At 35.0% G+C, this 26,136-nt stretch overlaps 1 protein-coding gene and 1 pseudogene across 50 annotated transcripts in view; both read left to right on the forward strand.

Annotated features, from left to right (window-relative positions):
- HDAC9 (histone deacetylase 9) overlaps positions 1-26,136 on the forward strand; it is a 546,893-nt gene that overhangs the window by 453,063 nt on the left and 67,694 nt on the right. For 11 of the 50 annotated variants that reach the window (XM_070264611.1, XM_070264637.1, XM_070264632.1 and 8 more), the window contains 3 exons: positions 17,954-18,195; positions 22,080-22,221; positions 23,219-23,345. In XM_070264611.1, the coding sequence (XP_070120712.1) occupies positions 17,954-18,195; positions 22,080-22,221; positions 23,219-23,345 (511 nt within the window). Of the gene's footprint in view, positions 1-2,913; positions 3,027-17,953; positions 18,196-22,070; positions 22,222-23,218; positions 23,346-26,136 lie in introns of all 50 variants that reach the window. The other 39 variants (XM_070264612.1, XM_070264613.1, XM_070264615.1 and 36 more) reach the window with 7 other exon arrangements.
- On the forward strand, positions 10,630-11,537 carry LOC138923890 (casein kinase I-like; annotated as a pseudogene).

The following is a 26,136-nucleotide window of genomic DNA, read 5'->3' on the forward strand; positions in this document are numbered from 1 at the left end:
CAACTAGTGATTACTCCCCACCTTTCTAATTTCAGGGCCTACATAGTTTAGAAATAAGAAAACTAAGTTATAAAAGTACAGCTGAAAAAAATTCCTCGTGATTATAGATTAATTAATCTGTCTTGCTTTCCTATCTGGCTAATTATGGATAGTATTAACTTGGTGAGAGCTTTATTGACATGTAAACGAGATGTTACAGTTTGCTCAAGTTTGAGGTGGTCTTTTTTTGACTTGCCTATTCCTCTTAAGCTTCCAAATATATATGCATTTTTAAAAAAGAATTGAATTCCTGGCTTTATTTTGCAATTTGGTTTTATCTATTCTATTTGCATAATGAGGGGAAGCTGGCATATAGCAATCTAAGCTAAGCATAAATTAAGTGCTCCATTCTAATGTACAAAAACAGAATTTAAGATGCCAGTTTTTTAAAAAAAATTTGTCATTCTGAATAACAGTTACATGTACTACAATATCTATATTCCTTCCAATTATTTGGTACTACATGCTTATGACGTTCATTGGATCTCTATTCCTGTTTCTTCTGGTTAAGATACTACTTTAGTACTAATATTTTACTAATAGGACATTAAAATAAAGTTCAAAGTATTCACGATTTCACTTTTATGCCTTTTTTTTTCCTATAAGATATAGCAAGTGCCATTCTCTAGAAAGCTATTTTTAAGCTCATCTTTGGGCTCCACTGCTGCCTATACTTCCTCTTATCTGTTTAAACTGTAAAATCCAGGAATATGAGGATCATGTCTTAGTTTTCTTTATATCTCAAATGCCTAGGCCAACATTGAATGAGCGTATTTTTTGAAGTATCCCATGGTTTGTTTATCATATAATTTAAAATAAAGAATCCAAATATTTTTCAAAGGGAGGAGAATTTCTGAAAGTAATTTTTTTCTTAGCATCTGAACATCCAAACTCTGCTTGCTCACAAGATGACTCAATCAGCACCGTATCAGAGACAGCTTGCTGTGTTTACCATTGTTAGTTGGGCCAGCATATGTCCAAAACAGTTGGAATGAGAAAAACAGCATTGATTTGAAGCCAAACTAGAGAGAGGGGGAAAAAGAAGAGTTCTTTAGCTATTGAACAGGACCAAATGCTTTGGACAGTATAGGATACTTCTGTAGAAAACGAAAAAGGAGGATTCTTTCAGCAAAAAACAAAAAAATGGTTCAGTTCATATCTAAATGCCCTGAAATAATAAAAATAAATTGGTGACATGGCTTTAATTTTACTTATATAAGCCTTTGCAAGTAATGTTATCTTTTTATGTTAACCAAAAAAGGAAATTCTAAGATATTTAAATTGTGGATAATTTTTTTTTCAGTATTACTTTTCAACTTTGGTTGGTTTTCTTGTTCCTAATTACTGGCAGTTTTCTGTTACTTTATTAAGCGATGTGGGTCTGAATATCCATCACATTTCATTTGATCAGAATAATGTTTCTGATTTTTCTCAGTTGGGTGTTGTATTGCTCTATAGTAGCACTTTTTTAAGTGAGGAAAATGTTTATTCTTATTTTCACAAGTAATGAATTACAAAATGTAGATATTTTTGTTCATTATACCCTACTGAGAAACAACTCTTGTAGAAAAAGATATATTTTCTTTGAAACAGAAAATGGAAAGTAATGTTTGGCTATTTAAAATGGAAGATTTGAGGAGAAGTTTCCAAACACCACAATCAAGGAATAAAACAATTTTGACCTTAATTGAGTTATGGGCAAAGTTAGGGCAAAGCCTGCCCTACGGTAATACTTAATTAGATAAAGCTTTTCTAAAGGAGTTCCTGCTTTCCATTCTCTGTCATTTTCTCCTATTTGGTAGGAGTCCCTCTCTTCCCTCTTGAGAGCCCTTGCTTTCTCTGTGGTCAGAAACTGCTCTGCTGGTTACTAATTCACCCAAAGAGGTCAATGAAGGGCAACAGTGATTGCCTCTCTCATGACATAGACTATCTGATAGAGACTAATATATATTCCATATAATTTGAGTGTGGGAGAGAATAGCCTTGGCACTAGAAAGAGCCTGGGGAATCATTACTTCACCCTCTTTGTTTTATTTGCTTTATACACGAGGAGCCCAAGGTCCACAGAAGTGGAGTGATCAAGATTAGAACTGGGGACTCAGTTTTCTTTCTGCCTGGTTCTGCTTCTGTCCTTTGGCAAGATGTTGGGCGTTAGCCAGTGATTGAAGGATGATGGGTTGATAGAAATATTTACTCATTTATTTATTCTCTAAAACCACTGTGTCCCATGATTAAGAGAATCAAGTAAGACAAAGACTTGGTTTTAACAACATGATGTTACTGATGAGTTTGTAGAAATCATTTTCAGAGCAGCAGAAAAGGTGGACACTAGGTTTGTACCCCGGGACCTGCAGGTAAAAGCGGACCAAGGAAGGATGCACTGCTCAGAATCAGAATCCCTCAGGCCCTGAGGCTTGCTTATCAGGTCAAGTATGTCAGGCCTGGCTTCCTCTTTGCTGAAGATGAGTTTTTCTTAGGAGGTGCCTTAGTCATTTATGCAAATGGACATCTGCTGTGCCAGCCCCACCTGCACTCCAGACGTGCCCAGAAATTTCTGAACCTTGGCTTTGACTAAATCCTGCATCCTGCCAAATTTACGTTGAGAGGAATAAACCCAACTGAACCACCTACATAAACCTAATAAAGACATGCCTAACATGGCAGGTTGAATTTCCTTACTGACCTAAGGAGGAATCACAGGGGCTTCTAGCTCCTTACTTTTGCCCCTACCCCGGCAGGAATAGGAAATTGAATAACCCCTATACAAGTGCATTTCTCGTAGGATAAAGAAAAATTGCGTCTATTTTTTGGTCTCTCTTATTTCTTTTCTTTAACCAAGGTAATATTTGGTGTTTTTTTCTTTTTTATTTCAAGGATTATAAATTCCAAACCATTGATTTAAAGCATTTAGAAAAAAAAACCTGGAACTTGAAATTTTGTATAACAAATGAGTTCTCAAGCTGCTGAATCTCCTCTACTGCTCCAATGTAAGTTATGTTATAAATTCTGTGGAAAATAAAATTGAGACTATTGGATTCAGCAAGGCTTTGCTAAGCTCTGTGATTAGCAATGTATTTCCTATGATCTTGGGTTACATTAATTTAAAATTACATTAATATCTGGAAGAACATCTGTGTAACTATTTTTTTCCATAGTTCTTTTTTTTTTTTTCTTCTTACAATGCCTAACTGCTAGGGCTATTTTGTTTGAGGCACCAAATTTCTTTAGTGGTTTGGCTACAGATCTATCACAAGGGTATAATAACCAACCTTGTAGTAGTATTATTGTAGCTTTGAGGTACATATGATGTTTCTTTAAAACCTCAAGGTTTTAAAATATTCTGTATAAACTAAATCAACCCACACAGTATTAACAAAAATTTTGATGTCAAATAAACACAATATTCTATAATTTCCAAAGATTCCTTTCTTAAACTCATTCACATGTCGATTTCTATAAGATGTACTGGCCTTTTGAGGATATATAGTATATTATTTTTATATATATTTTATATTATTCTATAGAATAATATATATGGAATTATGTAATAGCTACTACACAGATGCGAGCAGTCTGTGTCCTTGCCTTATTTTGTTAAAAGAAATTTCAATTGAACAAATATTTGTTCTAGATCTTGCTTCTTGTAGGGTATGTTATCTCTGCCTCATGGAAAAGAGAGAAATTAGAAGGAGATCCCACCTGAATCTTTTAGTATAGAATATGATACAATGACTTTCATTTAATATCATACTAAAATAATATTTACCATGATTTTAAGTAAGCAAGATAAAGAAGTAATACTTAGAGAAAGATGTTGTATACATGAGATTGGAGAGACTAGCTCTAACTTGTCTATTGCTCCTTATCCTCACCCTTAAAATGGCAATAATAATAAGGCTGTGGTATTAAATGAAAAAAATCCATCCAAAAATTGTAGCTAATGCTCAGCACATATTGCTCACTTTAAAACGCCATCATTCTTCTTTATATCTTTGTTTTCCAGTTAACTGCTTAATGTGAAGAGCAAGCAACAAAGTCTAAAATTCGTATATCAATTCAATGAAAATACTTAGAGCTTCTTTTTACATGGTGTTTTTCTCGTCAGCATATTCTGCTTCCTAATTATGTTTTATTTTAGATGAAATAAGCTATGGTAATTTTTAACCTTGTGCATTAAACCAGTAGAGTAGGGTGTAGGGAGGTGGCTTGGGAATTTGACTGTCACAGGGAAGTGCCACTCTGAGAATAAAATTGGTTGTAGATTCTCTGCAGCAGGGTTAGGCAGATTTTTCCTGTCGGGACCGACAGTAAATATTTTAGGCTTTGCAGGTTGTGCTGCCTCTGTTACACAGAACTCTGACTTTGTAGTGCAAAAGCAGCCATGGACAATAAGTAAATGAATGTGAGTGGCTGTGTTTCAATAAAACTTTATTTATGAGAAGTGAAATTTGAATTTCATATAATTTATGCATGTCATGAAATGTTTTTCTTTTTTTTAACTATTTAAGAATATGAACATCACTCTTCGGTAGCAGGCATTAAAAAGAAACATGGGCAGGCTGGATTTGGCCCGGGAGCTGTCGTTTGCTGACTGCTGCTCTGCGGAGTCCTGCTCGTTTTTAATACTTTAAATAACTTCCTATACTTTTGTTTGTACAAATTGTTCCACTTCAAATTGTGGACTTATCATCTCAAAGCTGTGCTTAAAATATTTAGAAGCATTCTGTAATGCTGACAGTTCTCTGAATACAGGCTGTTTCTATAAACAGATACTAGGAGTTCTACCAGAAATAGAAATTTTAATGACGTCTAATTAAATAGAAGCCACAGAGAAAACTTATTACGTTTTCTTATGCCAAATTATGAATGTCTTTAATGAATATATATAGACATGTCGATTTCTATTTATTTATGTATTTTTAAAAATTAGATTTTTCCAATAACTTCAGGCTTCTCTTTGAGGTAGACCCTTCCACTTACCTAATGTGTTGTGCCTCAATGGCTAGTGATCATCTCTCATAATGCACAGGGAATCATGAGCCAAAAAAAGCCCTGAAATAAGAAAAACTAAACCACCACAATCTATCCTGTCAAATCTTTTCCCATAGTGTCAAGAAACAGCTGCCTCTTCTCTTTTGTTACTACTTTCTTCAATTAAAAAAGTAATCTAAAATTTTATGAACAATACATTCAAACTTCATTAACACTGTTTACAGTTAATTATGACTCAATATCTCTACCTCTGATACAATCCAATGGGATTTAGTTAATCAGGTACTAATGAAGACTTCATTATTAGGCAGTCTTTACCTGTGAGTTAGTAGATACAGATTGGAGAGTAAGGTGAATTTTAGAAAATTGTCTAGACTGAACAGAATTTTCTATAGCTAAAAGAAAAGGGTAAAATACCAAATTTGTAATTCCTAAATACAGAGTTGTTTCTAAAAAGACTATTGAAACACACATGTTAAGAAAGATGTTTGGTCTCACCTGAAAATACACAAAGGTGTCAGAATATTCAGAAATGTGTTCTTTTACACATCACTCCACATTAGATATTGGCAGGTACAAGTAAATGCTTTTCTTTACCTCTAAAAATAAAAATATGTAATATCATTTTAACAAAAAAAAAGTTTTAAGTCTCATTTATATCAAGGCATACCCCAAAGTGAACTGTGTAGGAATTAAATTGGATACCTGTTTTGTAGCACTCAAGAAAAATAAGAGTGGAATGGCTAAAAGGATGGACTCTGGCACTGCACGGTGTGTGCTTGAATTCCTTTTGTACCACATAGTAGCTGTGTGACGTTCACCAAGTTCCTCTACGGCCTCCATTTTCCTCATCTGTGAATGAGGATCATAATCATGTCTATCCCCTAGGTTACCCAATAGCACAAGCTCATAGTGTGGTAAAGAAGAATAAATGAATTAAAATTTATTTTATAAAGCATTCAGAACACTGTTTGGCACACAATTAGTGCTGTATTGGTGTGGGCTTCATAATTTAAATTAAAAGAAAACAACTTTCCAGAACGACCAACATTATGATATTAGTCTTTGTCTTACCCAAGTTTAGAAAGCCAAATTTGGAATCGGCATAGGGAAGTCACATTTTATTAGAATGCTCAAGCCCTGAAAACTTCGAGTAATTCCGAGCTTGCATCATTATTTTAAAACTCACATATCCAAACCGCTTCCTGACAAAGGATGGTGGGTATTTCTACTTATCAGCAAAAGTGGTGCCACCATGTGGCAATAACATAAACACAGGTGCTTATGCATTTGTCTGACTAGGTTTGAAATTATGCAAAGTTAGACAATTTTTTATTTTTTAACATTAACTTTTTGCTCCCAAATTGCATGTATGAAGTGAAACTTTATTTTCCCAATTCAAAAATTCCAAATTCCCATAATTCTGTGAAACACTAATGCGTTGCTCTTTGAAAGAGAAGTAATATAATTTGCCTCTAATTTGAATTTAACAAATAAAGGAATAATGCAGTTAGAACACTGATTTTCCAACTGAATTCCACGGAGTCTGGGTTCCCAAGGGAAGAGGCCGGAGAGGAAGTGAGTGGGTGGGACATTGGTTCCTCCTTAATGGTTAAACTCGTGCTGGTTTTATATGTTGGGACTATTCATAAGATTTTATTTGAAGAAGGTGTCCAGCTGTTTAAAGAAATCTTTTTGCTTTTTAAAAGCCAGTGGAATCCTATATTAGAAGGTTTTAGTGGGACTTTAAGACTTTTTGTTTTGTAGTAAGATTTCCTTAGAACTTAGGAAACAGCTGAGATCTGGAGAAGAAAAGAGAAAAAGTGCATCGGTTGAAGTCCTATTCCCATTTTGCAGGACTGGAGCTTAGGAGGTAAAAAAGGAAAAGGCACGTTTTGAATCAGGAGGAAAAGGAGAGACTCATCATGCATGGCATTTCTGTTCTTTTTCTCCTCCCACTTTCCTGCACTGTTAATGTATGCTGTTAGCCAGAATAGATTAATCACTGAAGCTTCCAGAAAATAATGGATTATTTTTTATAGTTAAAGGTAGTTGCTTCTTGACTGGCAGGACGCAAGAACCAATAAAAGCTCTTTTTTTTCTATCAAAACAGAACACATTTACATACTTCTGCAAACAAGTGTTCCTGATAGAAGAGTGGGAACATATTCTTTGAAAAATTTTTATTTGCTGAATAAACAAATGTGATTTGTTTCCAAAAAGTGTTGTTAGAGAGGGGGAGCTGCAGAAAGGGTCATTTATTCAACCAATATTCATTAAATTTAAACTTATCTATTAAACTTATATTACATATCAGGTGATGGGCTAGATTCTGGAGTTAGAAGGGAATGCCCTGCCTCAAATAGTAGGTTTTAATAGAGGAAGAAGTGTGGTTAGCCATTTGCAAATAGTAATAATTTAGTACGTGTGTGTAACCTAGAAGAAGATATGAGTTGTAGAAAAAAATCTGGGGAAGGAGACATTGTGTCTCACCCTCGTTGTAGTTCTTGTAAAAGTCAGTTTGCTCTAGGTCCCGGATGATGAGTGTTATATGTGGCTAGATAACTCTTTTTAGATTAATACCTATATTTTCTATTTTAAAACACTAAAATTCTCATCTACCGAAGGTTTCATTTACAGGTACCGTTATTTCAGATTAAATTTTTATCTCAAATTACAAAATAACGTGGATTAGTTTCTTAGCTCCTGTTACCTTGAAGTCGCATAAATTGGCTTGATTTTGTTTCCATACTGCAAGAAGCTGAAGGCAGCTTTGAGTTGGGACTCAAATGGTGAAGAGCTAGAAACACTGCAATACTTCAGAACTAAGTGGGTATTACAAATGAGTTGGCAATTCATGTTTGTGTTATGGTTTGTTATGACTGCTTAATTCAAAAGCATATTTGCAGAGAGGGAATTTGAATTAAGTAAATCAAAATAGTAAGGCTGTGATTAAAAAGTTAGCTTTCTTTAACTTAAATGTTGATATTTCAAGGCCTACTGATATTTTAGTCATTTGTGGTTATTTTTGTTTCCTGTTCAGGCCCCTGGGAAATAAGAGAATAGTAAATCAAAACCCAGATTGCTTCTTGCATTTATTTTCTTTTCATTTATGCTCTGTATTAGTGCACTTTAAAGAAACTGAAGACATGTATAACTTGAACAGAATCACTTTGAGGGAGAATTGTATTTCTGGACTAATCAATTTAAATAATTCTTGTTATAAAAATTATTTTTATGTTTGATAATTTACTAATTTTTAAAAATTTCATGCTGATGCTATCATAAATATTAAAAATGGAAAATCGACTAAGAATATTTGTATTACTAAAGTGAAATTTGGGCAGCAAACTGAGGTTGTATTACTTGTTTTCCCATTTTCAATTTTTGATGTTAGGCACATTCAAATTCATTAATTTTCTTTTTCAGAAAAAATGTGCCTTCCAAGACTGAAATAATACTAGACATTTCACTGAAGAGCCTTCACTAAAAAGCACTTCAGCATTCTTTTAGAAAAATCAATTATTGGTTATTTCAGATAAAATGTTAAAGAATTTTGATTAAACAGCTTCGAGAGGATTTATTCTTTTTGATTTACATTTAGTAATTTAATTCTTCATTTTTCAAATTGGAGATTTAAAAACTTCTTAGCTTACAGTTTATCAGTTCTGGTCTAATTTTCTAGTAATATAACATGGGGTAATCATTCATGAATTAGGCCTTATTGTTTAGATAACTCAGGAGTGTGGTCATTCTTGGTCATCCCTACTGAGGCAAACAGCATGGGTGGGTCAGTTTTATTTTCCTCAGTGCTTCCTACCCCACTTTGGTGGTTGTCGTCTGTCAGCACACCAAGTTCTAAGAGGTACACTGGGGTCTGTGAAATGTGAAATGATATCTTAGGGGGAAAATTTTTTTAGATCTTTTTTTTTCAAATACTTAATCACTATTGCTAGAAGCTTATTCACTGTCAATAATTTAAGCAGTCAAGTAATATTTATCTGGAATTCAGACAGACAAAAAGCCCTAATAAGTAATTGCTTTAGGATTTTAATTTGGTATGTGTATATGCATGTGTGCACCTGTGTCTCTAATTTTATTCCCATATGATTCTTGTGACTGTCATTCATTCATTTATTCCTTCATTCATTCCAGGTATGCATTGAGACATTGCTATGTTTTTGTGCAGTATTAGGCACTGAAATTATAGTCTCTCCTCTCATGGAACTTGGAATAATGGTGAAGGGAGACAATTAAACAAATGTTATGAAAAGAATTGCAAAATTTAATGGGAACATGCAATAAGACTCAGAAAGATACTCTGTATGAAGTCATTTTTAGCTAACATATGAAGAATAAATAAGAATCAGTCTAGAAAAGTGGAATGGGATTGGATTTTAGGAAGAGATAACATGTAGGCGGAGTCTCTGAGACTTAGGAGAGCATGGTGTTTAAGGAACTGACAGAAGATCAGTATGACTCAAGCGAAGCAGAGTAGATGGTGTTAAGGCCGGAAACACAGGCAGAAAGCACACCATGGAGGGACAGGACAGCCATGTAAAAGATTGGGTTTTAGCCAGGAGAGTGACAGAAGACAGCTTTAATAAAACAGTCAGTGGCAGTGGAGAGATCTTTATGAATTAAAAAAATCTTTAAGAGGAGAAAAGATCTTTTCTGTCAATTGGATATGGATAATAAAAGAGAGAGAGGAGTCAAATATCACCCCCATGTTCTCCTCTGGCTGCAATACTTGAGACCAGAGGTCTTGGAGAAAGAGCAGTATGACAGCTAAATGAAGAGTGCCAGTAATAGTTATACTTATGGATCGCAAGTTTGGAATAGATGTTTAGGCTAGAGATAGAATTGTCACCATATGAGAAGCAAATAAAGTTCTGGGGATGGAAGAGATCACCACGGAGAGTCCTGGAGAGAAAATAGAAGAGGGCTCAGGTGGGATTCTGGAGCACCAACATCATTGCCCTTAATGCATCACGTTTTCTGCATAGGTTTATGCATTGATCTTCTGCATCAGCAGATGGGTTCCTTGAAGGCAGTTCTTTACTTCTCTTGTTGACTAAAAACTGTTTTGGCATTTAATAGGGCTTTACAAATATTTGCTGAATAAAGGAGTGAATGAAAAATGGTATGTCATCCTGATAATACTATAAAAACAATGACTTCAATGTTATTTAGATACATACAGCCCTAAACAATCTCTGATACTTTCTTTAGACAGTATAATACTTAAGAATTTATGCCACAGCATAGTTATTGAGGCAAAGAATGAGAGGAACAAGATACATACAGGCATCAGGCATGGCCCTGTCCTCAAGTTAGCTTTATGCTATGATGTAACCAACAGGATATAAAGAATAAAAATGTAAATAAAATTATAAAGTTGTATTTGTTTGGTTCCAAATCATTGTTAAAAGAAGGGAGTGGGAAGTGGTAGCAGGATTTCAGAGAAGGAAATATCAGGGTGGTTTAAATGAATTTAAATCCACTTCATGGAGTTGAAGGAAGAAAAAGACTTAAGTTCTATTTATTTCCAAAAGCTCATGGATTCTACCTGAAAAACTCTCTCCAGCAATCAACATAATGACGAGGGAAGTGGCTGTGAAGCTAGAATCACAAAAGCTAGGTATCCCCGTTGCTGGAGTAAAGTGAGATCCAAGATGGGATTGACATCCCACGAATAAAGTGGTGTGGTTAGGACAAAGACTGTAGTGTACTGCTTACGGATCTTCTTCCACTCATCCTCTAAGACCGCTTCAGTTTCTGTTCAAGAAGGCTCACAAGGAAAACTGTACTTATGTTAGGTGACGAGATGATCAGTAGAATTGCATATGTGCATACCAAGAGTTTAATACACAGAGACAGTAAACCAGATAACTTTCTATAGTAATAGGTATATATTTAATATATCTATATATATCTATAGATAGATACATATGCATACACTATATATATAGTAATAGGTAGTAGATGTAACTTAATCCTTACTGATTTTGGTTTGGCCAGAAAGTACAGAAATGATAGGACAAGGCAGCACATATGATACAGAGAAGATGATAATCTCCCTGGCATTACCTAACAATCTAGCATCAGTACTCATCTTGGTATTGAGCAGAGTTTCAGAGATGACATGGTATCATTAGGAACATGTTGATGTATTTTAATAGAACCAGCCCGCCCTGGCAAAAAAGGCTGCAAGAAAGAAACAAATATGAAAAGATTAGTAAAAGAAGATATCTATTCCTGTTGAAGTTTTATATAAATTCCTGCAGAATTTGCCATGTACTGAAACTATTATTATAGGCTACACTTTGAGGAAGCACTCATGGCATGTGTCTGAGGCAGCTATTCCACATTCTTTTCTGAACCCTAGACTACCTATATGACTACATATTTGATTGGACAATGTTGAGGCAGAAAACAGCACAGCAGGCAGCCTTTCCAGTGGGCAGACTCAGCAGGCCCAAACTCTCACAAATTTCTGTGCGTGAAAAGAGAAACAGAAGAAGCTGAACAGATGATCAGAGCAACATTTGTTTCTCCCCAGATGTAGAAATTGTAGTTCCTATGTCCACTTGCCATTGTGGTTATGGACAACTGTTTCTTTGGTATAAAGAACTTAATTTCTGTGTGAACTGGCTCCTGGTAACACTGGTGATGCTGTATCCTGAGTTATAGCTGCTGTAACTATGAATATTAACTGAGATAGTAAATATGGTTTCAGTTTTTATTTCCTTTTTTCAAGTTTCAATTTTTAACTAAATTGGCACATACACATTGGTGGTGAGATTGTGCTTGTGCCAATTTTTCGTGAAAACCTGTGTTTTGCAGTATACTGCTTTTAAATTTCATTTCAGAGCAACAGCATGGGCAGTCTTTAGCCATAGTTGTGATAGTTGTAAATGGTCAAAACTGTGCATTCTTAGAATTTTTCCATTCACGAGATTTGCAAGTTGTTCACTTGAAACATTCTTAAAATGGGTGGCTTCTTGTTTGTAAGTCAGCTGATAAAGTAGCAACCAAAGATTCCTATTTTTTTCTTAAAGATTGGTACCTGAGCTAACAACTGTTGCCAATCTTCTTTTTTTTTTTCTGCTTTTTCTCCCCAAACCCCCCCAGTACGTAGTTGTATATTTTAGTTGTGGATCCTTCTAGTTGTGGCCTGTGGGATGCTGTCTCAGTGTGGCCTGATGAGCGGTGCCATGTCCGCACCTGGGATCTGAACCGATGAAACCCTGGGCCGCTGAAGTGGAGCACACAAACTCAACCACTTGGCCACGGGGCTGGGCTCCAGATTCCTATTTTTGAGCATATGAAAATTCTCCCACTTACTTGTGCTATAAATAACAGCATCTGAAGTGAAGAATTAGAATGGCTACTGGATTATTCTTAGGACTCTGAATTAACTCTTTGGTGGTCTTAGTATTTAAAAAAACATATTTGTCACAGAAATTTACAACGAACAGGTATATATCTTGTTCAAATAAATATAATTATCATAAGCATCTATTTGATCTGAGATTTTTATTTTGAAATGAAAGGTTTTTGTTTCCATCTTCATTAAAAACTGTTTCTAGAAAATATTGTGTGAGTTCATAAATGCTAAACAGAAGGAATAACTATCAAAGAGCATTTAAGAAAGACACTGAAGAAGATGAACAGGACTTTGTAAAGTGATAATTAAGACTAGTTAATATATATGCAGAAATGTTGTGACGGGGCATGTGGTATTAGAATAACACATAATATAAATATAACTTAAATATGTTGGCATGTATTTGAAATCTCAGATAAACAGGGTGAGTCCAAATAAAGTGATGAGGTCTTGAGGTCTGTTAAGAAAGCATGATTTGTTCATAACTAAGCTAGCACTAATATTTGTTGTCATCAACTTCCTTCTAACTTATGTATCACTGGCCACCTGTTCTAAGGAATTTGTAAGGAATTTGCATGTTCGTAGACAAGAAATGTTGTGAACAGGGATGATTCATTTCCCCACTGTTAAAAGAGGCTGTTAACTTTTCCTTGTAAGTTAATTATTTCTAATTGTGGTAATACAGCAGCTGTGGACAATGCTCTTTCTTTCACGTTTGGTGATATGAAAGTGACTGTAACTTGTTGAAATTCAGCCCTGGTATTGTGTTACTGTTATTGCTCCTGGGGAGGCTTATTAGCCTGTCACAGAAGATGTAAGAAAAATCCATCATTCCTTTTGGAATGCGACGAGCTTTTGTCACCCACAATACAATTAATGTTAAAAATAGAAAGAATGGCAATGATATGATTATGATTAGCCAGAGATGAACTATTGTCCGAGTAACAGGAACTAATCCAGCAGTCCAAAGATGACCTACACAGAACCATCAGTTTGCTGATTGCCATTTCTCTCTGAGTTTGATGAAATATTCATGCCTTTGCTCTCCTCTCTGTGAGCACTATTGATTTCTTGTATAAACGCTGCTATATTTAGTCTAGACAAATGGAATGTGGATTGCTGCTGAATAAATTGGATGAAAGACTGGGATCTTGCCTGCCGCTTTCTCTCAGTCTTGGGCAATTATTTATAATCAAGAGCAGTTTTTGTAAGTTGAGGGTGATTTTTCACAATTTAGTGATTAGTCTCTGAACAAAGGCAAGCAGTTAGACACAATCATTTCTGTTGGGATAGCAGGTTAAGAAGTCAAATTACCCTTTGAGGTTTACAATAGCTGTTTTGGAGAGTTCTGGGACTTTTTTTTCCTTATCTTTTTTTTTTTTTTTGGAAGAGGGGATGTTTTTTAGGGATGTGATGTTTACAGTTTATGGATAATAAGAAAGCCAGCAAGAAGAGACCCCAGAGTCTCTTGAAATTTTACATTTGGTCGTTATAGGGTTAAATTCTGACCTTTGTTTATTGGGATTTCCATGTAAAAATTGGAGGCTGTAGTTTGGGCTTTTTAATGTAAAAATGAAATATATCATTAACAGCCATTGCTTTTGGCTGGAATTATGCCAACTCTATAAATTAATGCTCAAAATCTCATGTTACTCCCGAGCCTTGATTGAAAGTTCTACATTGGACACTGCAACTAAGAGATCTTACACACTGTCATCCTCATCTAGTTTGAAACGCGTCACAATTAATATCTTTCCTTTCACAAATAATCATGTTTTAGAAGACATTGTCCTCCAAACCATGGTTTATTAACAAATTGTTTTACCATTTTCTTTAAAGTGACACATGTAGTAACATCAATGCAAGCTTCTGATCAATGCATTGAAAGATAACCAGTGTTAGCAATCCAAGTTTGATACTAGTATCCCCCCCATCCCCTACACACAGGCGCACGCACACGTGCCTGCTCACACACACAATTCAAATGATAAGCAAAGACATTAATGTTTCATTTAGTGTTTGCAGGCTTAACTTCTATAGACAGGATTTCTCTCAGGCTTTCTTGACTTGCTGAAAATAGTTCTTAACTCCACATGGAATATTAACTGTAGTTCCCAACCTGGAATCTGCAGATCCAAGTTACTTGTAGTAGTAGTCGGAGCATTAGATACCATTTGGAAAAATATAGAAAATTAGAAGAGGGAAAATTATTCCTATTTTCACCCAAAATACAACCACCTTCTGTTTTGTATCTTACCACTCTTTGCTATTAGAATTCAGAAACTAATATAATTAAAACCCCAGTAGAATATATGCTCTGTGAAGGCTGGAATTTTTGTCTTTTTTGTTTTACTACTGAACCCCAACATCTAGAATCAAGCCTGAGAATTTAAGGTTCTCATTAAGTGTATATCAACTAAGTTAAGTATATTTATTTAGTTTAAAGAGTTATCATAGGGTATATGTCACTTTTATTAACAGTTTTTTCATTTAATATTGTAACACTGTTTTTCATATTCTCATAAACATTTTTTCTTTTCTTTTCTTTTCTTTTTTTGAGGAAAATTAGCCTTGAGCTAACATCTGCTGCCAATCCTCCTCTTTTTGCTGAGGAAGATTGGCCCTGAGCTAACATCCGTGCCCATCTTCCTCTACTTTATATGTGGGATGCCTGCCACAGCATGGCTTGACAAGCGGTGCCATGTCCACACCCGGGATCCAAACCGGGGAATCCTGGGCCGCCGAAGCAGAACATGCGAACTTAACCGCTGCACCACCAGGCAGGCCCCTCCCATAAACATTTTTAGTGATTGCCTATTTCTCTACCAAATGGAGTGACATATTTTACTTAGACATTTTCTTGTTGATGATTTTTTTTTTTTTTTTGGAGGAAGATTAGCCCTCAGCTAACTACTGCCAGTCCTCCTCTTTTTGCTGAGGAAGCCTGGCTCTGAGCTAACATCCGTGCCCATCTTCCTCTAGTTTATACGTGGGACGCCTACCACAGCATGGCTGCCAAGCAGTGCCATGTCCGCACCCGGGATCTGAACCAGCGAACCCCGGGCCGCCGAGAAGCGGAACGTGCGAACTTAACCGCTGCGCCACCGGGCCGGCCCCATTCTTGTTGATGATTTTAATTAAATAATACTACTTCAGTAAACAATGTGACATTGAAATCTTTCTTCCTCTGTTGGTTTTATCTCCTTAAGATATATTCCTAAAGTTGGAAAACTAAAATCAAATATTTAATGCCTCTTGATACATATCACCAAATTGTTTTTCAGAAGTTTTAAACAACTGGCCCTGCCACTTAAAATATATAATTGTCTGCTTGGTCATATGCTTACCCTGCACAATGGAACATTGTACATACACATATGCATACACATGAATCATACAATATTTAATAATTAGAAAATGATGCCTTATTTTGATTTAAAATTTGCATTTCTTTATTAGTAAGGTGAATATTTTTGCATTGTTTAACTATATTCTCTTATTTTCTTTTCCCATTTTTCTAGAAGTTTTAGTGTTTGTATTTTCTAATATTTAATAGAAATCATATATAATTTTATTTTCATACTTGCTCCTAATATTTTTGTTTTGTTAGATACATAGTGTTGATGATTTATTTTAATATACAGGAAGTATCCATTTTTATATAATAGAAAAAAACCAAAGCATTTATTGAGGGATGTGCTGTATGCTGTAAGTCTTTGAGTAGATCACCCCGTTTGTCCTTTTAACAACTCTCTCTTGTTTCTGTTAAACTGTAATTATCTCCATTTTACATCTAAGGGAACTGAGGCCTAGAGAACTTAAATAACACCTTCAGGTTAACACAATTAGAAGAGTGGGAACAGACATTTAGATTTTAGAACAGAGGTTGAAAATCAGCAGCCTGCATGTCAAAAGTAGACTTATTGAAGCATTTATTTTTTTTTTGGTTCCTATAGCGTTTAAATATTTTAAATTATTTTTAAATTTAATTAGGTGACTTCTTTCTACAGTGGGTCTGTATTTTCTTTCTTTTCTTTCTTCTTTTTTCCCCCACCAATAATTGGTTGGATCTCAGTAATGGCTGACCACTTTGAAGAGCCAGGCAGTCCAGTTCACCACAGTTTTCTTTCCAAAATCCCTATTGTCTTTCACTAAACATGTTTCATTCAACTACAGAACTTTCATGATGCCTGTGGGCAAGGGTCATGTTCAAAATATCTAACAAACAGTTTGGTGTAAGCACTGACTAATCAGAGTGGACCCAGCCATAAACAATGGGTATTTCTGTGATGTACCCTGTCTGTGAGCTTTTGTGCTTTTACCACTCCAAGAAGTTATCTAATAGAAATTATGCTAAGAATTTTATATGTTATCTAACTTAATTTTTATAAATTTAAATATCCTATAATCATTTTCATCATCAAGTCTTTCTTCCTCCAGTGTTTTGATTGAAGACTTGTTTTAAGCTTTCTCACAGTTTTTCTGCCTATTGAGGAATAAGGCAACAGATCTACAGATTATTACCATTTAAAAACCAGCACCTAGAATGGACCTTGAGAGAATTATGTTAAGTGAAATAAGCCAGCGAGAGAAGGATAATCTGTGTATGACTCCACTCATATGAGGAATTTAAAATTATGGACTAAGAACAGTTTAGTGGATAGCAGGGGAAAGGTGGGGTATGGGGTGGGCACAAAGGGTGAAGTGATGCACCTACAACATGACTGACTAACGTACAACTGAAATTTCACAAGATTGTAACCTATCAATAACTCAATAAAAAAAAAAAAGGAATGGTGAGGAGAAAATTCCAGTCACCTGAGGTTTTGTTTAATTGGGGCTTTGCAATAAATTACGTAAGAATAATAAAAAAAAAAAAAAAAAAAAAACCCAGCACCTGGAAACTTAGCTATTTTTACTCCTTGATGTTTTGACCTGGCGCCATTGCTGTGGTTGATTACCTAATCTACTCACCATTGCCATCATTTTAGCATGCAGATTTGTGTTGTTTCTTTGCCAGGTCAAACACCCCTGCAAATGCATTATGTTAAAAGCTTTACTTCTTAAGGAGTACAGCTTAGAATGTATCTTCTGACTGACTACAAATAAAAATGTTCACATGTGTGCAAATTTGGTTGTTAGAAGTTCTGTATTATAACATGACATCTTTCCTCAATAGAATTGCATTTTTTTGTCCTAAGTTGTCTTGACTTTTGTAAGGTCCAGTAGGATAAGTTTGATAAATTACTTTGATTCCAGTTAATAATTGGAGTTACCTCTTTGAAAAAGGGAAATGGGGAAGATTCATGGCAGAGTACAAATTACTGGGTGAAAATTAGCATATGGTCCATTTTATCAAAGCCGATGTACAAAAGACCTTTTATCATCATTATTAAAAAAAAGACTAGGTTTGTTAACATAAAATTTGTTGTACAGGCTATAGTACCTTTTTTGTTTGTTTGTTTCCAAATCAATATGCTAATTTTCTATCCTCTGTCGTCCCTCCCCTTTTTATTTTCCCTGTTTCTCCAGTGGATGTGAAATCAGAGGTTCCTGTGGGCCTGGAGCCCATCTCACCTTTAGACCTAAGGACAGACCTCAGGATGATGATGCCCGTGGTGGACCCTGTTGTCCGTGAGAAGCAACTGCAGCAGGAGTTACTCCTCATCCAGCAACAGCAGCAAATCCAGAAGCAGCTCCTGATTGCAGAGTTTCAGAAACAGCATGAGAACTTGACACGGCAGCACCAGGCTCAACTTCAGGAGCACATCAAGGTAGCAAATGTTTCTTTGTCTGTGACCTCTTAGGGAGCGTGAGCCAAGACCTGGACATAAGAGGGAGCACTGGAGGGAAGTTTCACTGTGATAAGTCATGGATGTATGGCCTGAAGGAAATTGTGGTTGTACTAGTGAAAACCTTGGGTAAGTAGTAAAAATGCTGGCAACAAATCTGCTTTGCTTCTTGGAGAGGGGCCTGACCACTCTTTCAGCCTTTAGTTTACAGCATCAATAGTAGGGAATAGTAACTTCCCACCCTCTCTTTAGATTCTCTTCTACATGATTTTGTTCATTTGCCCCATCTCCTCTGTACCAAGAAGAACCACGAGCCTGGGAAGACCCATTTTATGTTTCTAAAGAATCTGCAAATACTATTTACTAGAAAGGATACATTAGTCACTTCATGTTAAGAGAGCCTATTTTTTTCTTTGTCTTTGGTCACTAAGTAGATGTCCTGAGTATGTCCTAGTTGTCCTATGGAAAGGACCTCATAATGTATACATTCAGAGCAATAACACAGTAAAAAGCTCGAGAAAATTACATATGAAGAAACTGATGCAGACATTTTTGATGTTTTTATATGAGTCTAATAGACTATAGATAAGAATAGTTGACAATTTGAGACCCAAGTCATTAAATTATTCTAGGAGAAGTATGTCCATGTCCCAGAATTTTTTATGAGGAGCTATTTTATTATCAGATCATTTTAGATGGGTCTGTGTATCTATTTCTTCTCTTGTATCTTCAGAGATAAATATTACTTTAGCTTTATTTGTAAAATGTCTTTCAACTTCTTGACAAAGACATCTAAAACAAAGCTATTTTGGTCTGATTAAGTAGACGTTTAATTTGAATTTATTGTGATAGGAATATAAGGCAGCAAATATTTGTAATGAAAAATTCTATTTTTATGTCCAACTCCTTCAAAAATGACTTAAGTATATGATAATCTATTAATACAATAAATTATCTGTTATATTTTATTATATTGAATATTGTATTATATTGTATTATAGACACAATCTATTACTTACTTGCATATCAAGTAGAAGAACGTTTATGTGGGGTTAATATAGATAACTAATCTATGTTAATATTATATAAATTTACCACATTAATATTACAGTGTCTGAGAAGGTAAAAATGCTATCTTTTTCTCTATGTTCCTTGTTTTATATTTCCTTAGCCTAGAAGACCTATTTTATCTTATTTTCAAAAAAAAAGCTCTTTGATACCTGAAATAAAATGTAATAATTTTTTCCTTTTACTAGTGAACTTTACTAAAAGAATCCTATAAGAAACCTTAAAAATAAGAGTATTTTTTTTGGTCCCATATGGAATGATGGTTATATGTTGCTCTATAGGAAAACTTCATTTTGTTTATAGAATTATTTTATGTTGTTTATAGAATTATTAATGACTCTGAAGCATTATTTCAATTTGACCTTTGAAACAGTAATAAGAGCATTGATGTCTAGATCTCCTTCATTCATTCTAGGCACGTTAAGATGGAAATGATGGATGAGTAAGATTTGTATTCATAACTTTAAGATTCATACTTTAAGATTTTGTTTGTACTTTAAGATTTAAGTAACTATATGGTTCATTTTCCTGTGGTACGTGAGCCATATTGCCCTGAATACTGGGCAATACTGATAAGTTACTACCTTAGATACTTGCTTCATTTATGTTGGATGCTTTTTGTAGTTGTAAAGATCAATATAAAATTTTTCTTCAGTGATTTATTGTTTGGTTTTACTCACAAGTTAATAGTAGCAAGTAGCTAATTAATTATTACTTTGGCCCCAACAAAGTAATATAGTAGGTTTACTGACATCTGGAAAATATTGGAAAAAGAGGAGGCTCTTGAGAGAAAAAAGTTTCTGAGATAGCTAAAGGGGGAATTTTAGCTTTTGAAATGATTCTCTAAAGTAATAAATTGCTTTCTCAGAAACTAAAGACATACTTAAAAATTTCTTTTAAGTTTAGGAAGTTTTTAGCTTTTTAAAATTTTTATTTTATTTTGTTTTACTTTTTTATGGTTACGGCTAAAAGTTGATGCTTTAAATATTCATTTAGATTTTATTTTTATGAGGAAAAGCAGTGCATGATGCTTTATTTACGTTAGTGTTTTGATTCTTTGGCTTCTGTAATCAACATCTGTTGAGTTCCATGCTATTATCCCATTTTTCCACCTAGTAATCTGAGGCAGAGAGCAATACTGTAACTTGCCCAAGGCCACACAGCCAATAGGTGGGTACTGCAGAATTTGTAGTCTTGCCTCGTCTGTCTCCAAAGCTACCACATCATCCTGCCCCTCTCCTGAAGTGGAACATCTCAAACTGGAGGGGTGAAGTTTTGTTTCTTTCGGTTTTTTTCAACTTCATTCCTGTAATCTTCCATAATAAATAGTAGCTATGGAAATTAAATTGTGTGCTTTACTAGATTCCTAAGAGAGATTAAAGTTCAATTCCATTGGGACCTTGGGTGAAGCACTGAATCAATTTGAGCAACCCCAATGTCTGTATAGTATTAATATTTAAGGCAGAGTTTAAGCAGAGTTACAAATTTTCCTGTTAGAATGGAACATCTAAAAACATTCATTAAGAGACTGGTATATCAAAGCCAAAATGCCAAAGATCTTAATGTGAAGAGTAACCAGGAATGCTTCTGACTATATCCTTCTGGAAGTAGTGAGGCCATCATGCTTGACATACAGAGTTGGCTTCCTGTTCCTCCAGAGTGACTCTGATGCCATTCCACATAGCTTTTTATTTTTGTTCTACTAACTTTTCAGTGTAAATTTCAGAGTTTTAGGTACCTATCTAATATAAACAGCAATTTACACAACTTTCATTAGTATTGAGAGTTAAAAACCATAATATTAAGTAAAATTAGTATGATTCAAACTTACAAACTAAATTTCACATACATAATGAACTGGATGTGTGAGGGAGATGATTTATCTTACATATGAGCAAGCAGTGTTGTGAGTAGTTTAGTAAGTTATCCAGATCTCATATCTCATAATGTCAGAGTCTACTAGGACTCAGTTTTTACTTATTCTTAGTGGGTACATTTACTATTATTCATAGATGTCTATTTCTCAATCTGATGAAAAACTGACAACTCAAAATAGTTATTAAGAGCACTTCATATTCATGATAGTCATTATTTGAAAGTGAGTTCAAGGGAATCAGACAGCAAACAATAGTGCATCAAGGGGTAGTTTAATGGAGGTGATTTCTTCTTGACCAGTCTCTCTAATCAGAAGGTTTTTGTGTGATGGATGAATGAACTAGACTTTGCTGTTTTGAGAGAAGACCTAATTATGGATAAGTAGACTGCATTAGTTTATTGAGAACCTTCTCTGTAAGGTTTTGAAATTTTTAGCACTCATTCTATTTCAGGTAGACTTCCCCCAAATTAACTCATATCTCTCCATTCTATTCAGTTGGATTATTCTCATACCATTTCTCAGCATGAGAAATGAACATTTCAGTTGTTCATTTGTAATGTGAGAGACTTTGTAAAATACACGTCTGGGATGTTCCTGCCTTTGCCTGTGTCGTATATTTCAGATGTACAAAGAAAAGTTACTCAGGGAACTGAAGATCTGAATGAATTTGGTAATGTTTTGATAAGACAGCAAAGGTAATGAAGCTGCCTAAAAATTTGCTTGTTGATGACATTAAGACCATCTATGGCATTACTTACTTGTCTTTAGATTTCAACAATTTACAAAAAAAGTGGGTAAAAATGTAAAATAAATAGAAATAAGTTCCAGAAGCTCTTAACATCTCGATTTTGGTCAGTGATGACTATGAAGCCTAAAGAAATTGCACACTCTCATGTCTTTCTCTTCTCGCAAGTTGCAACAGGAACTTCTAGCCATAAAACAGCAACAAGAACTTCTAGAAAAGGAGCAGAAACTGGAGCAGCAGAGGCAAGAACAGGAAGTAGAGAGGCATCGCAGAGAACAGCAGCTTCCTCCTCTCAGAGGCAAAGATAGAGGACGAGAAAGTAAGAGGCACCAGGGTAAAAGATGGATCTCTTCCCTCGTCTGTAGCTGAGCGTCACTCAGAAAGAAGCCTGATAAAGAGTGCAATTAAACTTGTCAAAACTGTCTGTGCTTAATTAAATGAATAAATTAAGGATCCAAATGTAAAGCTTTGACATTCACATATCAGCTGTCTGCATTCAGTCTGCAGAGCATCTCAAGAAGTAAACATAGCATTGTTTGATGAAGAAACTAATTTCTGTTGTTTGGGACCTTAAAAATAATGTTAAATACTAAGGCACTCTAGCTATGCCATCCTATTTAATAATAAACTTGCTTCCACATTTCTCCACTATATTTTTCTCCTTCTCAAGTAATAATTTCTCTGTAAGTCAAGTCTTGCCTCCATTTATTTTTCAAGTACCCAGACTTTGGGAAGATTTAAGGTTGAACATTTGTTAAAAAAAACTATCCACAAGAGGGAGACAGATCCAAATAATTCCCCTGTATGAGGTCAGTTCAAAATCAGGTCATAGCAAGGTTTAAAGTCAGACGACTTGAACTGGAATTGTCAGCAATATTTATTTGTTTAATGCTCAAAAAAACCTTTTTTTAAAGTTAGTTATTTAAACTAGAAATTCAGAAAAGATAATTTTAATGTGTTCAGTCACTTATATGGTCACCCAAGATTTTTGATTTTTAAAAGGCAGTGTTTTGTTCCTTAGCAATATTTTCTAAAGCTCAGAAAAAAATTGGTATTAATTCTGGGAATCCCCTTTCTGCAAAAGCAATTAAAGAAATCATCGAAGGTCTTTCGAAAATTGGCAGCTGAAGCAGTGGTTACAAAACATTATGATGCCATTTTCCAAATCCGGTTTAGACTCTTGATTTCTTCTTTTAATAGGAAAACTTCATATACTGTGACCAGCGGTATTACTTCTTAATTTTTGTAAATATTCTAGAAGCTTGAAAGGACAAAAACCCCAAATCAACATCTTTTTCTTCGTGTGTATGTTTCAGGGGCAGTGGCAAGTACAGAAGTAAAGCAGAAGCTTCAAGAATTCCTTTTGAGTAAATCAGCAACAAAAGACACTCCAACTAATGGAAAAAATCATTCCGTGAGCCGCCATCCCAAGCTCTGGTACACGTATGTTCAGTGTTTGGCTGTTCTCATTCCCAACGGTTAAGAACACACATTCTGTATTTAGCCAGCTTGGGCACAAATTCGGGGCCTGACAGTTCTGAGCTATGGGGCTGTGGGCAAGTGCCTTGAATTCTCTAAGGCTCAGTTTCCTTCTCTGTCAAAAGAGGATAATAATTGTACCTGCCCTCTAGGATTGCTAGGAAGGTCCTATGAGATGATGTGGTCAACTATGTAACAGAGGGTAGGGTAATAAACGTTAGCAAGCATCATCTCGAGGGCAAAGAAGTACATATGTTCTATGCTGAATGAATAATTGACAAATGTGGGATGGGGCATAGAAATTAATTCATATTTTGCATTTTTCTCTTCTCAGATGGTTCATCTGATATCTTTACAATAATTTCTGAAGACTTGGCAGGTTGAGCTTTTATTTTACTTGGCTTAATATAAGATGGAGATCTGAGCTATTTTTAAAAGTCCAGAAAATTTTTGATGCAATTTAAAAAAAAAAAAGAAGGAAGCAAGGGAGGGAAAAGAAGGGAAGAGAAGGGAGGTAAATAACTGACTCAATCTAAGTCTTCAGTGACTAGTTCATTCCTGCCCACCTCACCTCATTTGTTCCCTCCCAGTAAAATGAGAGTAGATTGGCTTCTGACACACAAGCTGACAACATAATACACTGTGGCATTACAGTTTTTATGGAACCATGTTTCCCCAAGTCCAGTGAAGACATACTGTGCAATACACAATTCTTCTTCTATAAAATATGAAGGATGTGGTGTTTTTAAAAATTAGGACAAAAACTGTAGGCAAAGCATATTTGGATAGTTTTTAAAAATTAGGATAAAAACTGTAGGCAAAGCATATTTGGATAGTAGACTAACAGATAATAGTTTTATTGCTCTCATTTTATAAATATGGTTGCTGAATGACCACAAGATTTTAGACTTTCATATAGACATATGTATTTTTGGTGAGGATGATTGTCCCTAAGCTAACATTCATGCCAGTCTTCCTTTATTTTGTATGTGGGATGCCTCCATAGCATGGCTTGAAGATGTGTAGGTCTGCACCTGGGATCCAAACTGGCGAACCCCAGGTCACTGAAGTGGAGCATGTGAACCTAACTATTACGCCACTGGGCTGGCTCCACACTTTCATATTTTTTTAATCTCTCACATCATAAGGATAAGGGAGTGCATACTTGATTACTCAGAAATTGTAAGCATCCCAGGAGTTCTATTTAAAGAGTTATTGTTCTTGTAATTCTATTTTATAAGTATCTTCCCCCTCGGCATCCAAAAAAAGGTAACTGAAGCAAATTCCAGAATGCTTTATAAATACTTTTCTATTATTTACATAATTTTTATCATGCATGTCAGTTGACTTAAGAAGCCAATCCCTGAAGAATATTTTCAAATGTTCGATCAACATCACTATTTGAAAAGAAATACTGTTTTATTACCTAAAATTACATACATAATTTATAACTAATTCATATTTCTTCTAAGTGAAATCCTGTTTTAAGAAGAGATAATCCAGTAGTCCCTCCTTATCCACAGTTTCACTTTCGTGGTTTCACTTATCTGCGGTCAACCTCAATCCAAAAATATTAAATGGAGAATTCCAGAAATAAATAATCCATAAATTTTAAATTGCATGTTGTTCTGCGTAGCATGATGAAATCTTCTACCATCCAACTCTGTCCTGTCTGGGACGTGAATCATCCCTTTTTCCCGTGTATCCTTGCTATATGTACTACCCATCCATTAGTCACTTAGTAGCCATCTGGGTTATCAAATTGACTGTCACAGTATCGCAGTGCTTGTGTTCAAGTAACCCTTATTTTACTTAATAATGTCCCCAAAGTGCAAGAGTAGTGATGCTGGCAATTCAGATATGCAGAAGAGAAGTTGTTAATCTCTCACTATGCCTAGTTTATAAATTATACTTTATCATAGGTGTGTATGTACAGGAAAAAAACATAAGGTTTGGTGCTATCTGCGATTTCACACATCCACTGGGAGTCTTGGAACGTATCTCCTGTGGATAATTAGGAACTACTGTACCTGTTTTTTAGTGGGAAACAACTACATGCAAACAACTTGTCAGCTGAAAATTCTTTAGCTGTTCCCTTGGGTATATTAAACATGGCTCTCAATGTTATTAGAAATCTTTTTTTGGTACTGAATTGAACTTCAGTAGAGTCCAACTCCAGACAACCACAAATTATTAATTTATGGCATCTGAATTTAATACTTTTTTTCAAGTTATAGCTAGATGAAATATCTTTAAACCAATTAATTCTTGAGAATGTATAATTCAAATAAGTAATAATGATAGAATAGTCATTGTGGTGGTGATACTATGCCCTGTCCATTGTTTTCTTCGTATATGATAATTATGGTTATTTATATCCACTGGGTGGTCTACGTTCAGTTCTGTAAACTATTCTCCAGTAACACATTGCATCTCTTTCACTATGTTAACGCAGGAAAGACAAAACATTTTTAAAAATCAGTTTCATACAGCAGAAGGATGTGATCTCCAGTCTACCTTGGAACCTCTGTAGACTTAGGAGACCTGAGGCTGGTGGCACAGTACCCTCTCTTCAGTAGAAAAGCTACCCTCATGTACTTTTGTGTACTACCTAGCAACTTTTACAAATGAAGTCCTTCTGTATGTTTACTTTTACCTTGGTTGTTCTACATCGTTGACTAAAAAGGATTCGGATGATGAATTTTCCACTAGTATGACTCTTAAAAAAACATACACAATAATCTCAGATATCAAA

The sequence above is a fragment of the Equus caballus genome, chromosome 4, assembly GCF_041296265.1.
Source record: "Equus caballus isolate H_3958 breed thoroughbred chromosome 4, TB-T2T, whole genome shotgun sequence".
In the NCBI taxonomy this organism is placed as follows: Eukaryota; Metazoa; Chordata; class Mammalia; order Perissodactyla; family Equidae; genus Equus; species Equus caballus.